This window comes from Poecilia mexicana, unplaced genomic scaffold (genome assembly GCF_051168715.1).
Source record: "Poecilia mexicana isolate PSO_F unplaced genomic scaffold, ASM5116871v1 scaffold_8, whole genome shotgun sequence".
NCBI lineage: Eukaryota > Metazoa > Chordata > Actinopteri > Cyprinodontiformes > Poeciliidae > Poecilia > Poecilia mexicana.
Window position 1 is genome coordinate 22,312,635 of NW_028263377.1, and position 20,093 is coordinate 22,332,727.

The 20,093-nt window shown below is 36.7% G+C and overlaps 2 protein-coding genes across 3 annotated transcripts; both read right to left on the reverse strand.

Moving 5' to 3' along the window:
- Positions 1-325: 325 nt before the first annotated feature.
- LOC106907513 (alpha-2,8-sialyltransferase 8E-like) lies at positions 326-8,621 on the reverse strand. Its single transcript, XM_014973260.2, has 7 exons — positions 8,455-8,621; positions 6,913-6,987; positions 6,700-6,774; positions 6,442-6,586; positions 1,440-1,552; positions 1,275-1,367; positions 326-1,185 (listed from the first exon to the last, which is right to left on the reverse strand). The coding sequence occupies exons 1-7, from the start codon at positions 8,595-8,597 to the stop codon at positions 720-722; spliced, it is 1,110 nt and encodes a 369-aa protein (XP_014828746.2). The 5' UTR covers positions 8,598-8,621; the 3' UTR covers positions 326-719.
- Positions 8,556-20,005, reverse strand: LOC106907509 (alpha-2,8-sialyltransferase 8F-like). 2 transcript variants are annotated; one of them, XM_088007699.1, is made up of 8 exons: positions 19,557-20,005; positions 16,581-16,655; positions 16,401-16,475; positions 12,832-12,976; positions 11,673-11,785; positions 11,488-11,580; positions 10,970-11,400; positions 8,556-8,668 (listed from the first exon to the last, which is right to left on the reverse strand). In XM_088007699.1, exons 1-8 carry the CDS (start codon positions 19,652-19,654, stop codon positions 8,631-8,633), a joined length of 1,068 nt encoding a protein of 355 aa, XP_087863825.1. In that variant the 5' UTR covers positions 19,655-20,005; the 3' UTR covers positions 8,556-8,630. The 2 variants fall into 2 exon arrangements, with proteins under 2 accessions (XP_087863825.1, XP_087863824.1); XM_088007698.1 differs by lacking the exon at positions 8,556-8,668 and having other exon boundaries at positions 8,829-11,400.
- Positions 20,006-20,093: the final 88 nt, after the last annotated feature.

Sequence of the window (20,093 nt, forward strand, 5' to 3'; positions counted from 1 at the left end):
ATTCTTCAAAGCAACAAGCGCATGGAGTGACACTTTGGTGTGGTGAGTGTCAAAGCTTTTGTAATGCAGAAACTTTTCTTAACTGGCACTTAATCATACATATGAACAGGAAAGAACATTCTGTGACAAGCTTGCTACTGACATGAAACAACTGATGAGCACAAATTAAAGAACAAACTGTGACCCAAATACTTTTCAAATGTTCTTTTTTCAAAATTATGGCAAATTTTATGCACTTTGACGCTCAAAAACTCTGTTGTGTTGGAAAGAGTTAGATAAGATTAGATAGATATTGGATGAGAGGCGGGTTACATCACAGGACCCATTATAACCAGTAAAAGTGATTTTTATTTTGTGGATTGCAACATAAATGCAACATTTCCCCAAATAAATATAAGACTCAATACCATTCTGATACAACCAAAAAACTTGATTCCTGCCATTGTGTATACAAGTGACTATTTACCCTTTTTTCTCAATAGTGGTCAGTTTGATTCAATGCAGTTTTTGTTGTAAACAGTAATAAATATAAAAAGAGCTCACCTTATTTGAATAGACAGTGTGTTATTATAGTTGAAATACCTGCCTAGAGAAGACAGTTCCCAGAAACCTTTGGCATATTCAATCCCTTTCTCTCAACAGGATTAAGCATCTGAGGCATTGCCACCCTATCATTACAAAAGAAGAACTTGTTCTCTTTTATGTAACTGGTAATGATGTTATTGACAGTCCCCAAGGTGTAGGCGTAGCACACCATTTTTGTGTAACTGTAGGAGTATGCCGAACTCAACCGGCATGGAGTGAAAATTGGTATTTGGTTTCATGTCATCATAATAGTGGTTAGTCAAGTTTTTGAAGTTGAATGGATGAATACCAAATGGCCAAAATCCATAAAGATGCACGTTATCACAAAGCTCCAATGCCAGGCTTGTCATCATGACTCCGGTGCTGAGCCGTGCTTCTTTCAGCCCATGTGCGTGCCAAAATTTAGAGAGTTTAATGAGGTATTCCGGGTTGATGAAGGCAGGTTGGATGGCAGAGTCAAAGTCCTGAATGGTGTAAAGAGTTCGCATGCAAACAGCTGTATTCATGCCAAAGGAGAAGGCAGGGAGGAGCAGCATCGAGTTCCCGTAGCTACTCAGCTTTTTCATTAGAGGACGTCGACGTCCCACTAGAGACTCAAACCTACAAATATAAATATAATGTGAAAAAAAACAAAACAATCAGTGATGTTTTTAAGATTACAAAATAACCTTTGTGACTTATCTACTCACTTCCTTAAGAGAATGGTTGGGTTTGCTGTTACAAGGTTTGTCTTGGTTCCAACATCTTTCTCATATCCGTTTGACAAAGGAGGCAGGTTACACCTGAAAAACAAACATGAATTCAGACATGGCAGTTCTCAGATATGACATATTTTTCTTCAACATTTTTCTCACCTAATGACAAAATCAGCTGAATTGATCATTTTTCCACAGCTGCTGTTTGCCACAATCCCACCATTCCCGATGACAGCACATGTGTCCCATCTTTTATTTGAGAAAGGGTGACCCTGAAATCATCAACAACAGAAAATCTTAAAATACATCACGTTGCATTCAGCAATCAGCAAATGAGGCTTGGGTTATGGTGTGAATAGGCCACCAGTCCATCACACAATTGCCAGAGACACAAAAAGCTATTCAACCATGCAGGTACTTAGACCTAATGGCAATTTAATATGAGCAATTATCCCAGTGTTGCCAGACAACCTTGGATAGGCTTTGAGAACTTTGCCCACTCCGCCATGATGGACGTCAAAACAACCAATGCGCTCCTTTAAAGTTAATCTAAAAACAGACGTCTGTAACCTAATATCGCTTCTATTTAGTTGAATTCACTTAAAAAAAAAAAACGTGATAAGGTGCTGCGTGGTCAGCTGCACAGATAACTTTTATTGAGGAAAGATACGGCGGCGATGGATAGCAGCCGTCAATCATAACGCCTGGCAGCTGTCAATCATAATGATCGCCAGCCCCGGTGTAATTGCGGATTTTCAACGAACACCTTTTACAAGGTAAGAAGACTAACGTTCATAGTATGAATAGAAAGATATATTGTATTATGAGTAGGAAGGCATGTAACCATTAGTAACACATAAGGAGACGATGGTGCACTGTCATGTGGCCTAGCATGTATGGGAAAAAACTGGTTAGCATCTCATCTTTTGTACGTTTTTAATCATACTCCAGTGTCAGTGTGAGGGGAAACTCTGTTTATGGCATAGTGATATAAATCATGTGGTGTGAATTCAAGCTAAGTCGGGAATCTGATAAACAATTCAGGACGGAGGAAGTATGGGTCGGTTTCTAAGCTAGCTATTTGAAACTTTTATAAGAGTTCACAGACAAATTAGCTCGACTCAAACAAGTAGACGCCATGAATAAAGTGGCAAAAACAACTTTGGACAACAAAGTCAATTGCTCTGTTAAATGCTCCCTCACTTCCAATGTCCGTCTTAACGCCTCGAATGACTAAAAGTGACGCAGCTACAAAGGGTCAGGAGTGTCGAGCCTTCTTTAGCAGGTTTATTCTTCTTCTGTGCGTCCAACTTTCTCTATGCTATCAATGCGACAGGCGCACCCTGGCGGTTGTATGTGGAATCTCACCGAATAACTGAAATAACACTAAAGAAAAGGAGAAATCAATTAAGGATAGAAAAAGAAAAAAAATAATGTTGAGGTGCCTGTTTTTATACTTAAAGTTTTCATTACGTATTACACCTTGTTTTCACTCCTCTACACTAGTACTTTGGGGGAACTGTTGGATAAACTTACAGAAAACCCACATGCAAAAGAAGGACATTTCAAAAGTTTATTTAACCACAATATTTTCTAGGAGTGCACCGATAAATAGCCCCAGATTTCTTTAAATTTAGGAGCCAATACTTACATCTGAAACCGATCTAATCTACCTCCAGAAAGGTCTAAAAATCAACCACTGTCCTCTATTTTTCAGCCTTGAAGTTTGACTGATAAACCCGCCCACCAGGTCATGTCTGCACGTTTAGAGTTAACAATAGTCACCCCACTGTTGGCAACTCAGCAACTTTCTTGCTATGTTTAGCAACATTTCAGACAAAAAAAAGCAGTATTGGCCAAAATCGTAATCGGAAAACTGCAATCGGTACGCCTCTAGTATTTTCTCTACCTAAACATTTTGTGTTTAGTAGTCACAACAGAGATTGTAATTCACAGGTGTAAACAATGATGACACAAAACTAATAGTCTATGTATTTATTTATTTTGTTGTATGAAGACCGGATCCAACCAGGTGTTTTACACAGCATAATGATTGCCTTGGTATATTTATGACGAGGGAATAACATTATAACATGACGTGAAGCTCAAAAGAGTAAACTTTACAAAATACTGTCCCTTTAAAAGAGTGAAAATCAGATACCTAGCGGCATAACATAAAAATCTGCAATGTGTGTAGGGCTTTTTGCTCCTTATGTGTTTGACTTTGAGGAAGAAGCAAGTGAAAAGACTAAAGGTCAAAGCAGTTCTTTATAATGACAGTGTTACAAGGTTATTACTTGGACATGTGAGTAAAGAACGTATGTTGAACAAAACAGTGCTAATAAACAAGGGAGTGGGAGATAAGAGTAGAGATAAGATAAAGGAAGGATCCAGCAAAGACCAACCAAGAGAAGAAGCTACACATTAGGAGAAAGGCTTGGTGAAATGACAGAAAAACCAGAGGAGCTGGGAAGGGATGAAAGCTGATAGAGGGAATGTGAATGATAAAGAAAGAGAATGAAAAATGGTGGAAAGAACCTAATATAAACACCAAATAGATAGAAACACTGATCTAGAAAACAAATCCAAACCACAAACAAGGAGAACAAATGAACAAACACAATGGCAAAACAAAAATGTCAAGGAAATAAACAATAACTTTTAGTCCAGAAAGGCTTTTTTTTTCATTAACTTTATTGTTTTCTGGTTAATTTTGCACCATTCAGCCAGAGGAGTGAGGTGTTGGGGAATATCAACTACATGTTGAGGATTTATAAATCAATTATGGGTGAAACATTACATGACAGAAACCCAGAGGGGTAAGATTTAAAGTAATTTATTTTTCCAGCATGTTTACATGATCCAGCTGAGTAAAGCTGCTGCTTTACTTCCCACATTTTGACAGCATCCACAACTCCACCTTTCTCTGCCAAAAATCATAACTTGACTGTGATCAGAAAAGCACCGGTCAGCTTTTCTAGACACCCTCAAGAAACATGATTTAATTTGCAACAATGTTAGTAAAACCCTAGACTTTATCACTCCAAATTCCAATTCCATTTAATGCACATTTCTAGTCTAATAAGGTAGTACTTAAAAAAAAAAAAAAAAAAAAAAAAAACTCGCTTCAGTCATTTTGGAGCTTGATGCAATTTCAGCAGTTGTCTGCTCAGTGGTTGCCTGAAGGGTTCCTGTCTGCAAAGCCCTTATAGCAGTGGTTCTTAACCTGGGTTCGATCGAACCCCAGGGGTTCGATGAGTCGGTCTCAGGGGTTCGGCGGAGCCTCTGCCGCGGAGGTAAAGACACACTTGTGTAAAGTCGTGATGACGCCCCGCTTTGCCATCACTTGCTGCAGAGGATCACGTTACATTGCTTAGCCAATCAGTGCTGCGAAGGAGCAGTGATTGAAGGAGGTCCACTCTCAGCATGGATTTGAACTTGTGTCTTTAATTACTTCAGCAAAGCTCACAGTTTTTACCAAATGGGCTCTTTGCACCTACGGTGTTGACGTCACATCTCCAGGAGCTAATGCGGCTCACTTTTTTCCGCTTTGAGTTACCATGACTGCTAGAAAAGACTAAGTCCTATTTTTGATGCAAAAAAGCAATACTATGAACATTGTTGTCTTCCTAATATAATGGGCTTTTAAGTTTTCATTAATTTCCAAGCGATCCTGAATTAAGAAGATGGTGGCTTGTAAATATCTGTTGCTACCACTTGAAGCTAACGCCACACAGCAAAGTTTGCAGCCTTCACGTCACTCCGGATCAGCCTAAAACTACAGGGATAGGGATGGTAAATGCGCATATGAAACTGGGGGGTTCGGTACCTCAAAAAAGGTTAAGAACCACTGCCTTATAGCAAGACAGACATTCCAGGCTAAAGCGGTTCTCATCAATCAAGGCAACATTTTCTGAGATGTTGACATTATGTCACAAAAAACAAGAGAATAGGATTGTTGGACATGACTTATGCTTGTTTGAACTGAATAGAACACTATACCAACACTATTCACGTCACTTGGGATATTCAATTTTTTCAAAATCAGAAAATAATGACTGCTTTAGAAAACCGACAAGCTCTATGGAAACTGCAAAAACAGCAGGTGCTCAGATGCAAGTGTGGAATCCTAGAAAAGGCTTACCTTAAGAAAAGGAAAGGATTACTTTTTCTAACTAAACCTTTTCTAGGCACGTCTAGAAAAGGCTTAGAAAAAGTAATCTCTTTCTTCTAGGCAAACAAAATGTTTGTTGACATTGCGTGTTTAACCAACAAAAACTTTTAGAGCAAACATTTTACTATGGATAATAAGTGGCTAACATAGCTACAAATGTCTACGCCTTCTTCTTTTTGTCCCCACCTCACATTGCAGACAGGTTTGAGTTTTTCTTTTGGTCTCATTTTTTTTTACAATAAAGAAACCCTTATAGTCTATTGAACTAGAATAAGAGTCTAGTCTATTGAACTAGACCCTTATAAATACAAATAACTCAGTCATTGATCTACTGGCCACTGGAACTGTATCAGTATTTTTAAGTGAAAGATAAAGATAAATTCTCAACATTAATCTTTACCTTCCATATTAACTGCTGTTTTCACCACCAAAATATCTCACAAAATAATTGTTTCTAGACTTAGTTTTGTTTCTTATTGTCTTTGTGTTATTAGGCTATGAGAATTCTTATAAAAAATATTATTTTGTCATTGTCTAAATATTCTTAAAAAAAACTTAGAGGGGGATTATATGATTGGATCATCTTGTATTACTGGTGAGAAATAGACCTGACGTAAATATTTGTTTTTAACAGCTTTGTCCCTGCCATCTTGTTTGTGATTTTTATTAGCTTGTTGAATGCTGGGAACTTGTCAGGAATAGTTTGTTGAAGGACTATGACTGTGTGCTTTTTGCTCTTTAAACTATTGAACTAGACCCTTGTCAAAGTCCTATTGTTGATAACGATCAAAGATGGGACTTTGACAAGACTTTGTTATCTATCTAGATGGCACACCAACAATGTGCCAATAAATTTGTGTTAAACCATTATCTCTCCCATGTCACCAAAGAAGGTAGAGATGGGTCTGTTATCTCTAAAGGAAGAACATTAAAGAACAACGAAAGAACCATGTTCAAGAGATGTTGTGTTGTAAGAAAACAACTTACTTTTGGAAATAAGTCGTAAATCTGTTGGGTCACATTCATAATCCTCTTCCTCTCACCGTCATAAACAAGCCTGGATCCCACTGGAGTGTTCGTCTGGGTTATGACAGCTTCATCAAAACCGTTGACGTTCACTCTGAGGTCCAACCTGTGAAATCACAAAAAAAGCCTGGTTAAACATTTTCTTTTGGGGTATATTAACTACAGCCAAGTTCTTTCATTTACAATGACATGATGGGGCGATAAAGAAAAAGTCCTTACCTGAATTTTTCATAGTTGAAGTCTTGTTTTGTCCAGGTTTCAGAGTATATCTCTAATGCCTGCTTAATTTTCTCTCTGGAAAACAAAGACACATCCAACAAGAAATGTTGAATGTAAACTGTTATTTTCCGTAGTGATAACATATCTTGATTCGATTCTGACATGAACAAAGAGACTGCTAAAGTAAATAGCTGCAGATGTTTCTTTTCTCACCCGCAGTTTTTACAAGAAGCAATGGTGTCAGGTGCGCTTCTCATCTTATGTTGGTTTTGGTTACTTTCCCCATTGCTGTGATGCCCAAAAAGAGAAAAAGCAGAAAAAATATCAGCAAAATGACAAACACACACACACATTTAATTTTTTCTGAAATTCTGTGATAAAATAGCCTAATTACTTTTATTAGCACATTTCACTGAATAAAGCATTACACAATAACATAAACGTCTTTATGCAACACACCTATGTTTGAATTGGTTGAAATAAAAAACCTTTTTGCTCCATACAAACTTAGTCATTGGAAGTGGTTTATGCTTTTTTTTTTAACAGCCGCATCCAGTTTTTCTTTAAATCATAATTAATGCTTCTGATAATAACATGGATTAATCTCATTTAAGACTTTAGGCAATTTATTCTATTGGCGAATTTCAACCAAATACACCTTGTTGACTTGTATTTGTGCAAAAGCGTTTCTAGGTTACTGTAGCAAATGTTATTTTCTTTTAAAAGAGCTGGCTCACATATTTCAAATATCGCTAAAGCTCAGCATGAAATGACTCTTTGTAAAACATTTTTTATCCCTTTTGCCGTAAGTAGAGGCCAAAGGGAATGTAGCTGAGCTTGACAGTTCTTGTAAAACAGGTATGATTAGGAACATTTTACTTGTAGAAGGATTAGATGCTTATCCTGCAACCAGAACGCTGCTGATTCAGAATATTGATATGTTGGTTTTATACAAGAGCTGAGTATGTCCAACGGTTCTGTATCCTTTTGCTTTATACTACAGTTTTCACAATGTCAATGGAAAGAAAGGTTGAGATTAAATTGCACCCGTTTGAAACTCCCTGCGTCTGGCTGTTCAATCCGAGAGGCCGCTACATTATTATTTATATTTGTAGTTACTGTACTATTCTGTCCATTATATAACAGACAATTTACCCAAATATTCTCAACAACCTTGAAGTGAAATGCATCGTTAAATAACTGGACATTTTAATTACTTTCAAAACTGATGTATTTTTCAAAACACATATTTCAGCACTTTAACTTTTATTGGAGCAATATTTCGCTCGGATCAGTACTTTGACTCAAGTAATGAAACTGAGCACTTTTTCCGCCACAGCCTATTTGTAAACAATTTAGATGGCATTAGTCAAGTAGTTCAGAAATTATTTTCTGTCAAAATGTTATATTTTAGGTAACTGCCACAAAAATTGTCATTTTCATCACTCTGAAAGTTACAGAAGCATTATTACAGTGATAATAAAAAAAGTTGCTGGGTTTTTTTTTTCTGAAAATGTTCCTGAAGTATATTTGTTTTTTCTCTTCAATGAACAACTACTAATCAGAGGAGAAGAAACTGAATTTCTAATCACGGAAATAAAAAATGTTATTTGTGTGGATACGGTTAAAGAACCTCAGCATTTTACTTTTTAATTACCTCTTGCAAAACCAAAGGTCAATGCCAATAAACCAACACTTCTCTTTTTGTTATAGAAAAATGTGTTTTTGTCTTCTAAAATTTTAAAAGTTGCTTACCTGATGTCCTGTAAGTACCACACCAGAGTCAACACACTCCCAAAGAAGACGACTGAAATGAAAATCCTTCCCCTCATCCTTTTTTTTTCCTTTCTGCTAACTTTTTCAGATAGTCCCCTCACCTTCCGTCTGCTTTTCTGCATCGGAGAACTTTGAAGCTTTTCCTGTGCGCAGTGTCACACCCCAGATGCAACTCCCCCTCCTGCCAGAAAACCTGTTGAATGCAAATAAGCACACAGGCTTCATTCCAGTTTAATGTTTAACTATTGCCATTGCTTAATCTGTGGTGTACATTTTACGTATAGTTAATGTTACATTAAAAAAAAATTGTGAGCCATGAGAAGACCAAATTATTTAAAAATGAAACGATTAGATGAAATAAAGAATTTTCTTTTATTTCATTGCAGTGTTTCCTGAATATCTGGTTTGCCTCGGTGAGCGCCTCTCTTCCCGGCAGTATTTGGAAGTCATTTTAGGTTTTTCTTTTTTTCTTTTGGCAACTTATTTGGGTAAGTGAGTCATTCTTTAAAGCTTTTGACAAAATTAATTTTTTAATAAATTCAGACATATGTCATTCCATGATATTGGAGAAATTGCATTGTGTTAACTGCATTCAAATGAATAAGATGAGCATCGGCTGAGCTTAAAAATACCCATGTAAAAATACACACCCAAAATACATTCAGTGTACACATGTCACACTGACTCTTAAACGTCTCTGTTAAAAATAAACCTGTAAAAATTCAACTGAAATCTGTGATGGAGGGGAAAGTTTGTGACATAATGCTACCACTTTAACAACTAATAATTTCAGTATAGATTTAAAAACAGATCTTGATGCTGCCACCAGCATATTTTAGTATTCCTTACAATAATGGGCTTCGCCGTTGAAATAGATCTGTGTAATTTTGATGCTTATCTAAACACAAAGTGTGACTGCAAACATTTTAGACTAGTTTTATAAATACAAAGAAACTTTATGATCAGAAACAAGGACCATTTTTTTAACTTAACATTTAAATCTTAAATTTCTACATTCTGAGTCATTCATGTCAAACCACCCCTCTGAGAAGCAAATAGCGCCATCTACTGGTGTAAATTAAAAATAACTGGCATTCTTACAGTTTGTTGCACTTTTTGCATAATTTAAAGCTTCTCTCTGAATTTTGCCCTGAGATTCTGAGTTCATAGAGATCATAACTTATTCAAATTAATTATTAAATCTCCATTTTTTTCAATGCTCTTTGCTGTCAAAAATTAGATATATGCTTTTTTCCCCATTTATGGATAATTGTTCTCACAAGAGGTCAGGCACTTATAGAAATATTATTATTGCATTTGTGGAAACTGCAACTGTTTAAAAGTGTCCTATCATTTAAACAGGTTAGGGTAGGTCTATGCACTACACAAAACATGATAACTGCATTTACTTTATTATTATGTTTTGGTATAATGTCATTCTTAGATGATGAGATTTCAGTCTGGACAGTCTGAATATTTTGAGCTCCTTTCAGAATGAGCTGTTTTAAGACCTCTTGTCACTTTAAATTTCATAGTAAATGAAACACTAACCAATACTTTGATGCTGGCATTTGGCAAAAAGTAATGTTTCAATTGTTGACTGTGCATTCCATGACTTTGTAGTTTTGTGTTTTTATGACATAAAGCCCTTTGAACTGCCTTATTGCTGAAATTCTCTATACTAATAAATGTGATTGACTGATTAATTGATAAATCCATATAAGCTGCTGCTGCTGGCCACGTCTCCCAACTCAAAGTTCACACTCAAGTGAAAATGCATGCAAACAAGTGCTCAATTATACAACTGTACATCTTTGAAAAGCATTACTAGAGACTTATGTACAACCAACAAGAATACATCAAGTGGTTAATGAATGGTAAGTCAACAACAAAACCCTTGTCTTTTCCAAGTGTTTTGGAAAAGACAAAACAGCCCATATAGAGGTAAAACCATTTGATCAAGCATGCAAGAGGTCTGTTCGGGTTGCTAGATAACAGGCTGGGCAGTGGTTACTAGGTAGCTGACGTTCCTGCTGATTTACTTTACATTATGGAGGTTCTTATGTTTCAAACACCAAAAAACATTAACTTATTGCCACAAAACAGCGGGATGGATTTTTTTCTAAGTTTTTTCCAACAATTTTTCAAAAGCAGTAAAAACCCATATGGAAGTACAAAAATGTGCAAAATGTAAATTTTTCATAATACATTCCCTTTGAAGGCACAAACCTGAATAGACACTGACAGGGTTTTTTGTCACCATTATAGAATCTACGTATATAAAAATTATCCAAAGGTTTCCAGTCTTCAAGAAAGTAAACCGTGTCTTGGCAATGGAACTTCACACAAATTACAGAAAGCTTATGTTTCCACTGGGGGTGTCATTAAAATCTTTCATTCAAAAGAAGATTACGTGTCTTGATTGATGGATCGTTTTTCCTCCAAGGCTAATAATTATCTGGTTCACAGTCCCCCAAGTGTAGTTGTAACACACCTTGGGTGTGCAGTTTCAGCAGCAGGTTGAACTCCGTTGGCATGGAATGGACGTTCTTTTTAGCTGGTTTATTATCATAGTAATGGTTACTCAAGTCTTGGAAGCTGTGTGGGTGAATACTGAAGGGCCAGAATCCATACAGATGCACATTGTCACAAATTTCCAGCGCCAGGCTGGTCATCATAATGCCACTGCTGAGCCGTAGCGCCTTCACTCCCTGAGATTTCCAGAAGTCACCCAGACTCTCAAGGTACTGTGGGTTCAGGAAGAGAGGCCGGATGGGGCTTTTAAAGTCCTCAGTGGTGTAGAAAGCCCGCAGAGACACAGGAGTGTTCATACCATAGGAGAAGGCAGGAAGAAGCATCATGGAGTCACCATAGTTACTCAGCTTCTCCACAAAAGGACGCCGGCGTTTCATTAGAGACCCATACCTGCAAACATGAAACACATATGTAGACAGGTGGATATATATGACAAAAGGGTTATAAACTACCTCTTAGATTCATAAACTCACTCACTTATCTAAGAGGATGCTCGGGTTTACCGTCACAAGGTTTGTCTTGCTTCCCACATGTTTCTCATATCCGTCTGAAACAGGAGGTAGATTGCACCTTAAATGCAAAATAAACACAGATGCTGTTAAATGGAATTCATGTAGCATGACTGTATTTATACAGTATCTCTACTGGAAAATCTTTCTCACCTGATGACAAACTCAGCTGAGTCAATCATTTTTCCACATTGGCTGTTTGCCAGGATGCCACCGTTCCCAACAACGGCACAAGAGGCCCTTGTTTTGTTTGAGAAAGGACTAACCTGGAAACAAAATTTAAAGATTAAGTCATGACATGGAAATATAAATTGCTGTATGGAAAGAAATGTTGAAAGTATTTGTTGATATTTTTCATTTTTAGTTGTTTTTGTCATTGACTTCTGGATATTGAGCTTGGTTTTAACTAAACTCTGATTTTTTTAAATGTTTACTTATATGTAGTTGTAATTTAACTGATTCTTTGTTTCCTCACATCAATTTTGATTGAATATTTATAACTCATACTACATTGTTGTAGCCACATTGCAAAAACACCAAATCTTACCCAGCATATCTGGTCCAGTTTTTGTGCAAATATCTTAGTACACTTGTTTTAAGACAAAGCTAAATCTTAAATAACTTTCCACCAAGATATAGGAGTTTGTTTTAAGCAAATAATTCTTTAATATCGATTTAAAAAGTACTACTTCCACTGGCAGGATTGTTTCACTTATAAAATGGGAAAAAATGTGTTCTTATAAGTGAAATAATCATAAAATATTGAACTGTAACAAACTGAATGTTCTGTTTGGGGTTTCTATGTATGTTTTGTGTGAAAAATGTTTTTATGTTTTTTGGTGTTGATGTTCTTGATACACTTGAATTTAATCTCTAATTTGTGGGCTGCGTGTAGAGTAAAGCTGACAAAGAGAGCGAGAAAAAGCAGAATATAAGTGATTTAAAGTTGTTTTACACCTGCATATCAGCATTATTTTCCCTTTTTTGTGGAGCACTGGAGCATCAGTCATTTTTAAAAGAACAATAAACAACAATAATTGGACTAATTGCTTCCTTTGTTTGTAAAACTTGACGACATTCATAACAATCATGAAATAGGATGAAATACTTCATAAAGTATAGAAGTCATAGTAAAGCTAAGCTAATTTTAACAGCAGCAGTTAAGTAAAATTAAATTATTGATGGTATATTGTCAAATCCAGTATATAAATGCCTGTGTGCTGATACTGGTTTAGAAAAGTCTGTTGAAGGCTTTCCTCAACATACATGTTGTTTGTATTTTAACAACATTAAAGAAACAGAAATAACTCACCTTCGGGAAGGTGCTGAAGAACTCTGCATTTATTTGAGCCGTCCTCTTTTTTTCCCCATCGTAAACAAGCTTCGATCCCAGTGGAGTGTTCATTTGGCTAATGATGGCTTTATCTAAGCCATGGCACCTGCTGCTCAGCTGCTGACTGGGGAATAGCAAGGACTTTATCCATTACATGCATAATGGAAAATCAGGCATTGTAAAGTCAAACAAACACACTTTGTTTAGAAAATTGATCTGCCTTTAACAAACCCAGTGACAGACTATACCAGTCCATCTGCTGCTGGAGGCAGGCCAGCTCAAAACAAGTGGAAGATGGATGTTTTTAGTGAAGTTTTAAATTTTTTTTTAAAGGCATAAATGAAGCAGTCGTGGGTTTTTCAGGAACAAAATCTCCTATGTACTTAGACCATTCCATGTAAGTTTATTTTTTGCCGTTAGTTGTTTTGATAGGATTCTGTAGAATGGTCAAATATCATAATGTAATTTGCAGATTAGTTTACAGGATATAACTCTAATAAGATGAAAATAACTCTAAATAAACTCTCATTTAAGTAGATAATTTCTATTAATGTAGGTAAGTTATTTGAACTTGCCTTTTATCATCGGTTGTCAAAGCAAGTACAAATTAGCACATGGTTGGTATTAAAACTCCTATGACGAAAGAAATATCCTGATATGAAATCACACATAGCTACTAGCTTCTATGTTACTAATAATGGGAAATTTCTTGATCCTGGAATCACATATGACACAGTTTGACTCAGCGCAGTCTTTTTAAATAACACAACATAACAGATCTTATTCAGGCACCGGGGTTGTTGATGGTCACAGATATAACAGAGCAAAATGTCTCCACAAGCCATCTATAAGGCTTTCCTGTCACTAGCCTGGAAATAGTTTTATCCCTGATTGGAAGAGAATCATCCTGAAGATCTCATTTACTATGTAGAGACACTGCAAGAAATTGTCAACCTGTGTGACTAAGTATCACAGCCCAGATTTAGGAAACCCTGGGGCAAGCACACTTCACACGTCGGCTCATGTTACAGACAACGCAACATGAGCCGATTGAGTTAGTACGTTTCAATGAATTATTTAACTACCTCAGAGAATACAATGGTTCCCTCGCTGCCTTCTGGATGTCTCACATGAAAATGGATCTTGCAGAAATCAGAGCCATCATTCCATGATGTTTGATTTATGATAAACTAAAACTATACAATATATCTGCCTTACTATGATGCTCAAATATCTCTCCTCAAGGTTTATCATCCTCATGTTTATGCCTACTTTGTAGAGGATGGGGTTTTCTGTCAAGCTAGGAAGGCACAATCTATCTGTCAAGATTTCAATAGAAGAGTGTAAATAAGGATACCAAGACACCTGGAGAAACTAAAGGTTTCAGCTTGAAAACCGGAAACTCTCTCACTTCAGAAAACAGAATTCAGTATCTAAGGTAGCTTAGGGACATGAAAGACAATGGGTCCACTGAAAGTCTGAGACATCACAATCTACAGAAGCCTAGGACAGAGAATGACAAATGTCAATGCTTTTGTAGAACTTATGGAGAAAAGCTGAGTAAACACAGTAAAGTCAACATCAGTCAGACATTATCAGACTTTCCACTGAAATCATTACATCTCAAAACATACAGTTGAAACCACACATGTACACACACTGAATAAGACGATACGGATTTGCATCGACGATGCATGCAGACTATTCTTCAGTATCATCAACTGCTGACGCGGATTTCTCCAACTTTCTTGCTCGTTTTCTGGAGAGAGCCATCTGGACAAGGCAGCGGACAACTTGGATGACCCAAGACCTTTTTAATGTGAAGGTCTCTCATATTTAAATTATTATTATACACCCTAAGAGATTTCTATGTGCTTTCAAGACTACATTCCTGTTTTCTGCCTGTGTTACTTCTCTGTTTTTGAAGCTTCCAAACGTCTTAAAGTTTTGCTAATTCATTGTGTTATGAATGAATAAGCAAAGTTCCTCTTGCAGCAAAACAGCCCTCTGGCATGATGCTAAACATTTTTCTAAATGTTCTCTTGAACTTTTCATTAGTTTCCTCTCCAGTCAGGTGAGGTTGCAGCTACTATTGAAACCAGATGTTTACATGCATATATGGAATAAAAAACACACAAATTTTTTCTCACAGTCTGAGGGCAAGTAGGACCAAACCTCTCTTGTTTTAAGTTAGAATTAGCAAAATTATTTCTATTTGCTAAGTGCTAGAAAACATAGTGAGAACATTCTTTTTTGGAGATTTTTTTTGCAACTTTCCTTGAATTCAAATGCATACATTTGATCAGTATAAGGCACAATTGTCTTTTAAACTGTATGACTTTCGGAACTGGTGTAAATAATTTGTTTTGAAGGTCGGCTCACTTGCACACGCCACAACTTCTCCATCAGACTGACATCAGCATTTGTGATAGCTACAACGAAACATTAACTTTGTTGTCCGTTGGTCACTTTGTAGCCACTTTGGCTGTATGCTTGTTATTTTCCATTTGGAATACCAGTCTGCACCCATCCTGGCTGATCTCTTTAGACGTTGCTTCAATATTTCCACATATTGCTCTTTCCTCATGACGGCATCTATTATATGAAGTGATGGACATTCCCATTAAGTCTATACTTGCTTACAATTGTTTGAGCAGATGAATGTGACACATTCAATTGTTCCCAAAGATAAACCAGACTTGTGCCGTTCTTCATCATCTCTTGACTGATTTATTTTGACTTTCCAATCAAGTCAAACAAGAAAGCAGTGTGTTTAAAATACACACCCTCAAATGTGTTCCTGCCACATTTGAGGAATTAATCCCAAAAGGTTTGACCCAACTTACATATTTTAAAAGACAGTTATCCCTGATCCTTACCAAATGTATGAAAACTCTTGAATTTGGGGAAAGTTACAAAAAAAAATATCTAGAGATTACTATAACTATGTTTTCTGAAATTTAGCAAATAGAAATAATTTTGGTAATTCGAACTGAAGTAAAACAAGAAAAGTTTTACTTTGTTCAGACAATGGGGAAAATAACGTATGTGTGGGGAGGAAGTTTCACAAGAGCACATTTATAAAAAGGCTTGTAAACACCCACATCCCACAATGACACAATAAAAAAAAGCAGAACCTAAAGACAGGAAGCAGTTAGAAATCTCTTTGGGTCATCCACTTGTCCAGATAGTTCACTGCAGAAAACGAACAAGCTTGCTCTCACAAGACATGGAGAAATCAGCGTCAGCAATTGATGATATTGAAGAACAGTCTGCATGCATCGTTGATGGAAAGAGCTCAGCTTTTCACTCAATCCTGACTGTTGGTGGACATAAAATGACTTATTTTGTGCTGAATGATTGCTTCGTTGTTACATATCTCTAAATACTTTTTAAAGACAAGCTCAAGCAGTGAGAGCAGGACCAGTAGCTAAAACTGAGTCTTCACCTCACACGTACTCGTAAACTCGGCTCTCAGATTATTTTCACAATCAAGGTAAAGGAAATGACTAAAATCAACAAAACAATTCAACAAAAGAGGCTTTTACCTAAAATTTTTGAAATTGTCCTCCTGTTTTCTCCAGGTTTTGTAGTAAATATCTAATGCTTTCTTAATACTCTCTCTGCAACAAATGAATAAAGAGATTTTGTAAGTATACACAGGGCAGAAATGAAACAAAACTAAACAGAAATGGAACAAAACAAAACAAGGATACAACAGTACTTACCCACAGTTTTTGCAGGAATCAGTTGACCGGGGGGCAATTTTCATTTTGGGCAAGTGTCTGCGAATTTTCAAGTTTCTGGGACACCAATGAGAGAAAACAAAAACATCAAAATGATGAACATAGTCCTCAACAAATGTTTTTCCTACGTTAGGCTGTTTCATCGTTAAGCCAAACCTTAAAGCACAGTCGAAATCAAATGTTGTTCACTTAAGCTTAACCCTGTCCGAATGTTCTGTCTCCATGAATTGTCAGCATCTTTGATTTTGGTTTTGATATTGATGAAGTGGTATCTTTATTACCTGTTTTGAAATAATGCTGTCCTTCCTCTCTTTTCCCCTCTGCTCCTTCTCGTTCTAATATTTTTCTTTTAAAGCGGATTTCATGATGCTTTAAATGTCAGAGTATTGTAAATTTACTTTAAAAACTTTTACAAAAATTGACAAAAGTGTTAATAATTATTGATACCTTAATTAATAATCAACCATTTTTAATGATACTGTTTGTTATTCTTGCAGAAACAGCAGTTTATATGCATAGTAAATTGTTACTCCACCATTAGAATATTGAGCAGCATTGATTGACAGCGCTAAGACCCTCCTCTTGGATCTGATTGGCTAGTTTTGGCCAGGGGAGGTGCATTTATTTAGATTATGTCTCATATTAAACTGCAACAACATAGTGACAGTTTTAACAAAACTTTAAAACATACTTTTTTAGAAGTCACATACTAGAGATTTAACTTCATCTTACACTGTGTGTGATTTTGGATGTTTTCCAGGTTTATGCTGTTTCTTTTTTGGAGATGTTCTTCAGGTGATAGAAGGCCGACTTTGTGACTGTCTTAATGTGGCTCTGAAGGTTCAGGCCAGAGTCCATCACTACTCCCAGGTTTCGGGCCTGATCACTGGTTTTAGTTGTAATAACTGAAGCTGTACATTGATTCTAGATCTATAACTCTAGATCTATAACTCTTGATCGCTCCTCTTTAGGTCCAAAAATAATAACTTCAGTTTTGCTTCTGTTCAGCTGGAGAAAGTTTTGGCCCATCCACACATTTATCTGTTCTAAGCATTTATTCAGTGATTGGATGGGGTCAAAGGTCACCCGGTGACATGGTAATGTAGAGCTGTGTATCATCTGCATAGTTATGGTAGCTAATCTTATTTCCTGTTATAACCTGAGCCAGTGAGAGCATATAAATATTGAATAAGAGGGGTCCTAGGATTGAGCCTTGGTGTACCCCACATGTGACCTTTGACCTCTCTGATGAGAAGTTTCTGATTGAAACAAAGAAGTCCCTGTTCTTTATGTAAGATTCAAACCAGTGGAGGACTGGACCGGATAGTCCGACCCAACTCTCCAGTTGATTCAGTAAAATGTCATGGTTAACAGTGTCAAAAGCTGCACTGAGGTCCAACAGAACCAGCACTGTGGTTCTTCCACAGTCCGTATTTATATGGATGTCATTGAACACTTTGACTAGGCCAGTTTCCGTGCTGTGGTGACATCGGAAACCAGACTGGAAGGAGTCAAAGTGGTTGGTTATCGTTAGGAAGCTATTTAATTGTTTAAACAGCTTTTTTAATAACTTTGCTGATGAATGGGAGGTCAGAGGTCAGAGGTTGGCCTGAAATTCTGCAGTAGTGATTTGTCCAGATTGTTCTTTTTTATAAGTGGTTTGATAGCTGCTGTTTTCAAAAGCCTGATGAGAGTGACGAGTTCACTATTTGGATCAGATCATTAGCAACGACAGGCAGGACTTTCTTAAAGAAATGTGTGGGTAGGACATCCAGACAGCAGGAACTGGAGCTTAATTGACTTATAATTTCTTCTATGGTTTTATAATTAAGTAACTGAAAATGGGTAATTTTTCCTGCATTTGTTTTGTTTGGGCACTACATAGGTACTGATGTTAGAGTGGATGTGCAGATTAATCCTCTGATTTTTTTAAATTTTCTCTCAAAAGAAGCTGGAAAATTTGTTGCAGGCCGGATTAGATTGAAATTCAGGTGGTAACGTCATAGGAGGGTTTGTTAGCCTCTCAACAGTACCAAATAAAGCTCGAGCATTGTTAATGTTTTTGTTTATGACATCTGCAAAGAAAGCCTCTCTTGCATGTTTTAGTGTTGAGTGATAGTAGTCTTTCTTTGTAGATGTCATAATAAACATGGAGTTGAGTTTTACGCCATCTTTGTTCGGCCCTACGGCAGAGGGCCGAATAAAGAGAATTACAGACAATTATTAAACAATCATTATTAATGCATATGAGAGATATAAGCTCATTCAAGTCCATAAAGAAATTTTTCACATATGTTGGAGTTTTGTATAAATTTAGCGTCAAAGTTTGTTTGTGGCTTTTTACCTCAGATACTCAAAAGACATAAAATGACCCAAAGAGATTTTATTACAATTTATTCTTAAATATTGAAGCCACACCTCCTCCTTTTTTATGTTTTCTATTCTCACTTAAAAAATTGTAGTTAGGTTAGTACGGTTGGTTCATTATTGTCATTCAACCATGTTTCTGCCAGAAATATAACATCAACATTACGCTCAGTGATGAAATCATTAATTAATAGAGCTTTAGCACAGAGAGATCTAGTATTTAACAGAACTAGTTTAAGTGAATTGGTGGCCGATATTTTATCAGTCTGCGGTTCCTTTAGACAGGGGATCAGTCTGAGGTTTGAATTAAGATCACTGTTTATTGTTTTTCTGTTTTAAAAAACCTTTGCAAACTTAGAATAAAATATTCTTCAACAGCAGGACTCAAATTGAACTGTTTCTCAAAGACAAATCATCTTCTGCTGTATTTTAGGTCACAGAAACAAAAACTATCAGTAAAATCTGATCCATACCTGGGTCAAGAATCTATGCAAATTAAGATGATTTGATAAGCATCGTCCTTAAGCATCGTGCACCACTTTTGTCAAAATCAAGCAGAATCCATTCACAGCAAAGAAAAAGCCAACTTACTTGTTGTCCAGCGTGTGCCACATGAAAGTGGTCAGCAGGCTCGCCAGAAACAAGAGCCCGACCATCAGACTGAATAGCTGCCCTCTCATGGCTCCCATCTTTAGCTGACCTCACCAGTCAGCCCGCTTCATGATCTGCCTCCTTCTATGACTGTTTCACAAGTCTGCCTCTTGACACGCCTGCTATAATGTCCCATGTATCCACCGCCCTACCCACTGGGAATTCTTGGATGAACACATATACTGGAAAACTAGTGTGTTGCCTCTCTGTGTTGTTTTTATTTACAAACTATTGCATTAAATGTCCTTCTCCTGATCCTGACGTTCCTTCAGGTCTACCTCTTCTTTCTTGGAAGATTTGTTTTCAGCCGTTGAGATGGTTTGCATGTCTACTATATGTGTGAATGCTGCAAAAAAGCACCACTGCCATAAGCATTTGGATAAGCAATGAGCAAGGAAGCATTGACACAAGCTAACAGATACAAGGAAGTCAAGACTTATTTCCCTTTTACTAACTGTTGTTTTTCATCAGTTGTAG

What these genes read in the sequence shown, in the direction of transcription:
- LOC106907513 (XM_014973260.2), bottom strand. Translation starts at nt 8,597, where the DNA reads ATGCAGAAAAGCAGACGGAAGGTGAGGGGACTATCTGAAAAAGTTAGC. An exon ending in TTCAACTATGAAAAATTCAG is followed by an intron (nt 6,587 to 6,699) that starts GTAAGGACTTTT and finishes GTGATTTCACAG; the next exon opens with GTTGGACCTCAGAGTGAACG. An exon ending in TTTACGACTTATTTCCAAAA is followed by an intron (nt 1,553 to 6,441) that starts GTAAGTTGTTTT and finishes TGATGATTTCAG; the next exon opens with GGTCACCCTTTCTCAAATAA.
- LOC106907509 (XM_088007698.1), bottom strand. Translation starts at nt 19,654, where the DNA reads ATGGGAGCCATGAGAGGGCAGCTATTCAGTCTGATGGTCGGGCTCTTG. An exon ending in GATTCCTGCAAAAACTGTGG is followed by an intron (nt 16,476 to 16,580) that starts GTAAGTACTGTT and finishes CATTTGTTGCAG; the next exon opens with AGAGAGTATTAAGAAAGCAT. An exon ending in TCAGCTGAGTTTGTCATCAG is followed by an intron (nt 11,581 to 11,672) that starts GTGAGAAAGATT and finishes TTTGCATTTAAG; the next exon opens with GTGCAATCTACCTCCTGTTT.